The sequence below is a fragment of the Staurois parvus genome, unplaced genomic scaffold (assembly GCF_062004578.1).
Source record: "Staurois parvus isolate SC_StPar_1 unplaced genomic scaffold, SC_StPar_1.0 ptg000137l, whole genome shotgun sequence".
NCBI lineage: Eukaryota > Metazoa > Chordata > Amphibia > Anura > Ranidae > Staurois > Staurois parvus.
The window spans coordinates 3,894,046-3,902,006 of NW_028317933.1; the positions used below are offsets into that span (position 1 = coordinate 3,894,046).

Sequence of the window (7,961 nt, forward strand, 5' to 3'; positions counted from 1 at the left end):
AAAAAAAATGTTTTTCAAATGCTCCAAACTAAATCTATTGGGCCAAAAATCAGCAATCAAAAATCTGTAGTTTTTGTGATCATCGAGTGACAGAAAATGATGAATGGGCACAATAGAATACCATAGAAATCTGGTGTCAAGGGCTTCTGGAAACACATTTCAAGGCCTCACTGGCACTGACCTTTAGTCCTCATGCAGACGGGGCCTTTTGATAACGCTGGTTACGTTAGCTGTGTAAAGTCACATTAAAAATGAAAATTTTTTAGCTTTTTTTTTGTGTTTTTGCATTAGCGTTTAGCAGCGTTTTCCAGTGTTTGCATTTTTAGCCGATTTGCAGCGTTTTGGTGCGTTTTTACAGCTAAAATCTCCTCTAGAAACCCACTAGTTCTGGGTTTTTTTTCCAGCTAATAAACATCGATCTGAGTCTATGTGTACATGGACACATGCTGGGGGGTTACTGGCTGTAGAAAAAAAAAAAAAACATCAAAAGCCAAAAACAGCCGCTGTAAAAACGTCCCATGTACATGAGGACTCACAGGTGACAGGTGGAGGTGAATGGCTATACGGGCTTATGCAGGCCATAGACAGGTCGAAAATCGGCTGATTTTCACACCGTTAGTGGGTTAATTGGTCGGCCGTTTTTCTGGGTTTTGGCACATTTTTTTTATCGGTAAAGTTGGAAAAAAAATGATCCAATTTTGCCGATCGGCCAATTTTCCCAGGAAGAAGAAGAAGAAAAAGAAAGAAGGAAGAAGAATTCCAGTCCGCTATTATATTTTATATGAAAGTATTGCAGTTGCAACAATGTATCTATTTGTATCCAAATAAAACCATCTGTATCCGAAATGGATACATTGTTGCAACCGCAATACTTTTTCATGTCAAATATAATAGCGGAGCTCTCTGCAGGGACAGAAGTAATTAAATGCCAGCTGTTGACGGGACGAAAATCAGCCGATTTTTTTTACCATTGGTGGTCAGGTCGGCCTATTGAATGACCGATTTTTAGTGTTTTTTTTTTCCCAAAACAGCTGGTTTTTGACCCGTCTATGGCCTGCATTATACTCCTGAAAATACCAATCAATGCTTTTTGCATCTGCGTTTTGCCGCATATCTGTGTACAATGTATTCTCCAATTGAAAAGCTTGCGCTCTTGAAGAATACATCATATGCGAGTGCGCAGGTAATGCAAAAAGCCCCGGCATTTACATGAGTACCTGTACAGCCATTCACCTCTATTGGCGACTGTACACACCACCTGCGGCTCTGCGGCATGGGGTACACCAGGGTTTTTTAACCAGGCCCTGCCTGGACCACCAACCATCCGTGTGAATGGGGACTGACATATCGCTTTGGTGTGAACTGAAGCCACAGGACACAAGTTATATTGCCTTGTTCTTTCGTTGGGCAACGCTGCTGGTGTGAAAAAGGTCTTAAGCCTCAGTTCATGTGCGGGCCACGTTTTGCGCGGACACAAGAGCCCATTCATTTGAATGGACTCCCATGCCCCGTGACACGCAAGGAAGAAGTCCCTGCACTTCTTCCGAAACCGCAGCCCGCACGGGAACCTCAGTTCCCAGTACGGTTGCATTTTCCAGTGTGTCCGGCGTGCCATTAGAACTAATGGCACCCGCCCGCGGGTCCGCATTTCTGTGTGGGTGGTGCGGCTGCACGGATTTTCCTGCAGATCCACAGCGGCACCGCCAACATAGATGTGAACCTAGCCTAAGGCAGTGCTTCCCAACCCCAATCTTCAAGCACACCCAAGAGTGGGTTCACACTGGTGCACTGCAGTTTTGGGTGCAGCGTGATTTATCTGCATTTTAGGCTGCTTTCACACTACTCCGGTGTATATGCATTTTTACTGCATTTCTAGTGCATTTTGCGCCTGTGAAAAAAGCATGCGACTCAAAAACCACACCAAAAACACAACTACAGGTACATTTTTTATGCCGTTTCCATGGGAAGGTGCTTTTTTGGTGCAATTTTTTTTACCGCATCAAGCAGGATTTTTACAAAATGCAGCAAACCCGCAGCTGATCATTGTGCCACATTCCATAGGATTTCATGGTCATGCATTTTTCTTCCACCTTTAATGAAAAAGCAGAAGTAAAAAAGGATCAAACTGAAAGCACCCTCACCCCAGGTTCACACCTCAGCGTTTTCTGCAGCTTTTTCAGAAATGCAGTACAGTCCATTTAATTAATGCAGTACAGTCCATGATTTCCTATGGGGCATGTTCACATCTGTGCGTTTTCACCCAGTGCGTTTTTTGGAAAAGGTCAGGGACATTTTTTGAAAGCAAAAACTTGAGTCTTTGGTTCGATAGACTTCAATGGAAACGCTGCAGTAAAGCATGTATTGTGTTTTTGGCACGTTTTTTATGCATTTTTGCATTTTAAATCTGCCTAGCAACATGAAAAAAGAAAGAAAAAAACTGCATCAAAAACGCTGTAAAAACGCAAATGCAAAACGCAATGCAGAAATGGCTCAAACACACCCTGCATAGGCGTGAACCTAGCCATATGCCGGCCATAGACGGTTCGAAAAGCGGCCGATTTTCGCACTGTTAGTGGGTTAATTGGTTGGCCGTTTTTCGGGTTTTTTGCACTTTGAGATTATCGGTCATGTTTGAAAATTTGCGGCCAATTTGGAAAAACGGACGATTTTCCCGGCAATGATCGTTTTAGCGATAAAAAAATCTGCGCATGAGCCGTGACCTGCAAGGGACAGAAGTTTGGCTGTTATATGGGGTGAACTTTATGATTTAGTCGGCCGATTTTTTTAATCGGTGGTAACGTCGGCTTAACGAATGATCGATTTTTCATTTATCATTTGAAAAATCGGCCGATGTTCGACCCGTCTATGGCCTGCATTACACACGTTTTCAGGTGCACTCCCATTGACTTCTATTAGATCGTGCAATTTTGTGACAGCGCATCAACGCCCTGCATGCTGCATCTTCCATGCACTTTCCGAAAAAGCAAAATCTCATAGAAGTCAAGGGAACCGTGTGTAAAATGTGGATACAAACGACAGTGCATCAGTGTGAGCCCGGCCTTACAGACCATGTTTTCCAGATTTCCTTCACCTTTCACAGGTGCTTTAAACCAATGTCAATGGCTTGGTAAACCAAGACAGCTATTTTATCTAAGGGCGGCTTCACACAACCCCGGTGCAATCCCACCGCACTTTGGGCAAGGCGCAGCCAACCCGTGGGTTTCATGCGGGTTAGCTGCACTTTCCCATAGACTTCTATGATGTCCTGCGGTTTTCAGAAATCGCACCAAAGATGCAGCATGCAGGAGTTTTCATACGCTTTCTGAAACTGCACCAAAAGCGCAGGACTTCATAGAAGTCTATGGGAAAGCACAGATAACCCGTACGGAAAACAAGGGTTCGCAAAACCGCAGCAGGGCAGTGGGACGCTTCGGGAAATTCCCAAAACATGGCCTGTTGGGAGTGCCCGGGGGCTGAGGTTGGGTACCAACGCCCTAAAGGAACCTATGCAGCAAGAAATTTGTAGGCTGCCATCCTGACTGGCACTCTTCACTCCAATGAGCTGTGAGTCGGGTCATAAAAACAGAAGAGAGGTGGACTGCAGGAAAGGAACGCTCCAGCCCATAGGTCACTGGGGTACGAAAAAAAAAAAAAAAAAGGAGAGCGAGCTCCCTGTTCCTAGGCTAGAGAGGAGTCCGGGGGCACCAGTGCTCATCTATAATCAGAAACAGGTATGTCATGTCAATTTTGCTGTCTCCTTGCTTGTTCCACACCTGGAACCCAAAGCCAGTCAACTAGCATCTCCTGAAGGTGGCCAGCCCTCCAGCATCTCCTGAAGGTGGCCAGCCCTCCAGCATCTCCTGAAGGTGGCCAGCCCTCCAGCATCTCCTGAAGGTGGCCAGCCCTCCAGCATCTCCTGAAGGTGGCCAGCCCTCCAGCATCTCCTGAAGGTGGCCAGCCCTCAAGCATCTCCTGAAGGTGGCCAGCCCTCCAGCATCTCCTGAAGGTGGCCAGCCCTCCAGCATCTCCTGAAGGTGGCCAGCCCTCCAGCATCTCCTGAAGGTGGCCAGCCCTCAAGCATCTCCTGAAGGTGGCCAGCCCTCAAGCATCTCCTGAAGGTGGCCAGCCCTCAAGCATCTCCTGAAGGTGGCCAGCCCTCAAGCATCTCCTGAAGGTGGCCAGCCCTCAAGCATCTCCTGAAGGTGGCCAGCCCTCAAGCATCTCCTGAAGGTGGCCAGCCCTCAAGCATCTCCTGAAGGTGGCCAGCCCTCAAGCATCTCCTGAAGGTGGCCAGCCCTCAAGAATCTCCTGAAGGTGGCCAGCCCTCAAGAATCTCCTGAAGGTGGCCAGCCCTCAAGAATCTCCTGAAGGTGGCCAGCCCTCAAGAATCTCCTGAAGGTGGCCAGCCCTCAAGAATCTCCTGAAGGTGGCCAGCCCTCAAGAATCTCCTGAAGGTGGCCAGCCCTCAAGAATCTCCTGAAGGTGGCCAGCCCTCAAGAATCTCCTAAAGGTGGCCAGCCCTCAAGAATCTCCTAAAGGTGGCCAGCCCTCAAGAATCTCCTGAAGGTGGCCAGCCCTCAAGAATCTCCTGAAGGTGGCCAGCCCTCAAGAATCTCCTGAAGGTGGCCAGCCCTCAAGAATCTCCTGAAGGTGGGACAGCCCTCAAGCATCTCCTGAAGGTGGCCAGCCCTCAAGAATCTCCTGAAGGTGGGACAGCCCTCAAGAATCTCCTGAAGGTGGCCAGCCCTCAAGCATCTCCTGAAGGTGGCAAGCCTCAAGCATTTCTCTCAGTACAGATCCTCCGAAGGGTCCATTCACACCAGATGGCACTTTTTTTTTTTCAATGCATGCCAGTGCAACTTGTAAAAGTAACATATATAAATGGGAACAGACCTCAATGAGGCACTGCACTGATCTGTGGTAGGAAGAAAAAAAAAAAAAAGTAGAGCAAAACACGTAAAGTAGACGTAACGCATGATAATGTGTCAACGCAACACGCATGAAAAACGGCAGGCCAGCACAAGGTTTACTCCTAAGCCGTGCTTAAGACCCTTTGCATGGTTCAGGAAAACCAAAAAAACCCCACAAAAAAAAAAAAAAAAAAAGAACGAAACAAAACTAACCCCCCTCCCCCCGAAACAAGCCACAGAAACCAAAAAGGCAACCCCCCTCCAAAAAAAAAAAAAAACCCACCAGAAAACACAAAAAAACCCCAAACCACAATGAAACAAAACAAACCCCCTGGCCCCCAAAAAAACAAAAGGGTAACCCCCCATAAAAAAAAAAACAGAAATTAAAACGAAAATGGGCCGACTTGATAGACCACTGGATCTTTTTCTGCCGTCACTTTCCTTTTTCTATTACAGCGCAGTTCCGCAGCATGCACCGGCATTTACCTGCACTGCTGTGAATGGGCCCTTAAATGCAAAACCAAAATTGTAGAATATTGCGGCTTATGTGCATTCGATGTGGCGGCTGCATTAGTTATATTTTTTGTTAGGCCTTTCCCCCTCTGTTTTCACCTGGTGATCTGGCCAGTAACACACCTCCTGTATGAGCGTGCCCCGACTATGGAGGAAGGCGCACAGGGGGCACCTTTGGACAGCAGCATTGTCAGCCTGGGGGGGAGAAGGGGGGTGTTAGATGGACTAGCAGATTTAGCTACACTAATAAGCTGAGGCCGTTGCAGCAAACCGTTCTTTTGGGATAAAGGTCTGATCATTCTAAGCACCCCTGTCAGCGCTCAATGGTTTGTCTCAACCCTGTAACTGCTACATCTGCAGGACAGCTTGCCCTGAAAAAAACAACAGACATGGGCTAGGCTCACATCTGTGCGGGTGGTGCCGCTGCGAAAATCTGTGCAGCCGCACCACCCGCACAGAGAAATGCGGACCCGCGGGCGAACAGCACACCTCCTGCACTGGAAAACACAACTGTACTGGGAACCGAGGTTCTCGGAAGAAGTGCAGGAGCATGCTCTGGGGCACAGGAGTCCATTCAAATTAATGGGCTCTCATGCCTGAGCAAAACGCGGACCGCACGACTGCATAGATGTGAACCCGGGGCTTACTGGCCGGATCACCAGGTGAAAATAATAAGAAGGGAAGCCTAAAAAAAAGAAAACGAATGCAGCCGTCACATGTAAGAATTGGTAAATGTAGGTTTTTGGGTTTTATATGCGTTCTGTACGCCTTCCAGTGGCCCCCCACCACCTGCTGGGACAGGCACTTAGCCAAAACTTTGGACCCCTTTAAGCAGCAGCTGCAGGTCGTCGCTCCAAATGCGGTGAATGTAATGCAGCCGGGAGGGCCACACTGACCGTCCCTCCAGCACCCCGCTTACCTCTTCTATGGTGTTGGCGGTGTTCCTGCAGCTGCCCATCTTGGTGGTGAAGGAGGAGGTGGTGGGGGAGCTGTGGTCCTCCAGAGTCTCCTTTATAAAGTCTCCTACACTGATGAGCTCAGGCATGGCGCTGTGTGCGGGGGGCACGGAGTGCGGGGTTGACGCGGCGGCGGCTGGGCGCTCACTCTGCGCTCCTACACTTTGTGCACTTCGCTTCTCCTTCTGGTGCTCTGCGGAAGTGTCCAGCGGCTCAGCCCGAGTAGTGCGGCGTCAGTGTGCGGGTGTCCCGGTGTGCGGGGCTCAGCGCTGCTTCTCACACCCTCCCGCTGTGCTGCGGCTCCTCTCCTCACTGCCACACTCAATGAAAGCGAGAAGCGGGGACGCGCATGCGCGGAGCCGCACGAGGGGGCTCCTGATGATGAGAGTGGGTAGGATGTGAGAGAAGAGAGAGAGAGGATGGATGGGGGCTGGAGAGGAGACAGCGAGGGGATGGAGAAGAGACCTGGTCCTGGGGAAAGGAGGAGGGAGGCTTGTACGGGGGGGGGGGGGGGGGGGGGGAGCATTTACAGAAGTAACAAGAAATCATACCAAACAAGGTGTCTTCCTGATTAGTAACTGTAGGGAGGAGACAGTCCCTCTTCCCCATCATTCCCCCTCCTGTTATCCTGCCATGGAGACCCCAATACATCTTCTGTTCACACCAACACTGGCAACAAATAGACTTTTTGGTGACAGTTTATTTTTTTACATGTTTTAATCATTTGATAATATATTATTACTATTATAATCAATATTATTATTATTATTATTACTAGTACAGTATTTGTTACAGGGATTTACATTTATTTTGATGATGAGTATAAATATTATTCATTATGCTTTATTAATATTATTATTACTATGATTATTATCAATATTATTATTACTAGTAGTATTGTTATTGTGGTGGTTATTTGTTTTTTTATATATATTCATTTAATTATTTGTTATGGGTATTTCTATTATTGTGACATGGTTATTATTTATATGTATTATAATTATATAGTATGCTGTATATTAATAATATTTTTAGTTTATTCTTTTCTACAGGATTTTTATATAATTATAGTACTTTCTGATATTGTATTATACAATTCTATACTTACGGTTGTGCTCAAAAGTTTGCATACTCTGGCAAAAATTGTGAAATTTTGGCATTGATATTGAAAATCTGACTGATCATGCCAAAAAATGCTCTTTTATTATAATCAATGTTATTATTATCATGATTACTAGTACAGAATTATTTGTTAAAGGTATTTAGATTTATTTTGATGATGAGTATTAATATTATTCATTATGCTTTATTAATATTATTATTAATATTACCATGTTTATTATTATTATTATTACTAGTAGTATTGTTATTGTGGTGGTTATTTATTTTTTATATGTATTAATTTAATTATTTGTTATGGGTATTTCTATTATTGTGACATGGTTATTATTTTATATCATTTATATGTATTATAATGATATAGTATACTGTATATTAATAATATTTTTAGTTTATTCTTTTCTACAGGTATTTTATATAATTATAGTACTTTCTGATATTGTATTATACAATTCTATACTTA

General features: G+C 45.6%; 1 protein-coding gene across 2 annotated transcripts in view; it reads right to left on the reverse strand.

The window, feature by feature from the left end:
• LOC149465755 (arf-GAP with SH3 domain, ANK repeat and PH domain-containing protein 1-like) overlaps positions 1-6,850 on the reverse strand; it is a 260,620-nt gene extending 253,770 nt beyond the window's left edge. Inside the window, exon 1 of one of the 2 annotated variants that reach the window (XM_089673263.1) lies at positions 6,343-6,850. In XM_089673263.1, coding sequence (XP_089529389.1) covers positions 6,343-6,468 — 126 coding nt within the window. In that variant the 5' untranslated portion in view covers positions 6,469-6,850. The remainder of the gene's footprint in view (positions 1-6,342) is intronic. The other variant, XM_089673262.1, reaches the window with a different exon arrangement.
• Positions 6,851-7,961: the final 1,111 nt, after the last annotated feature.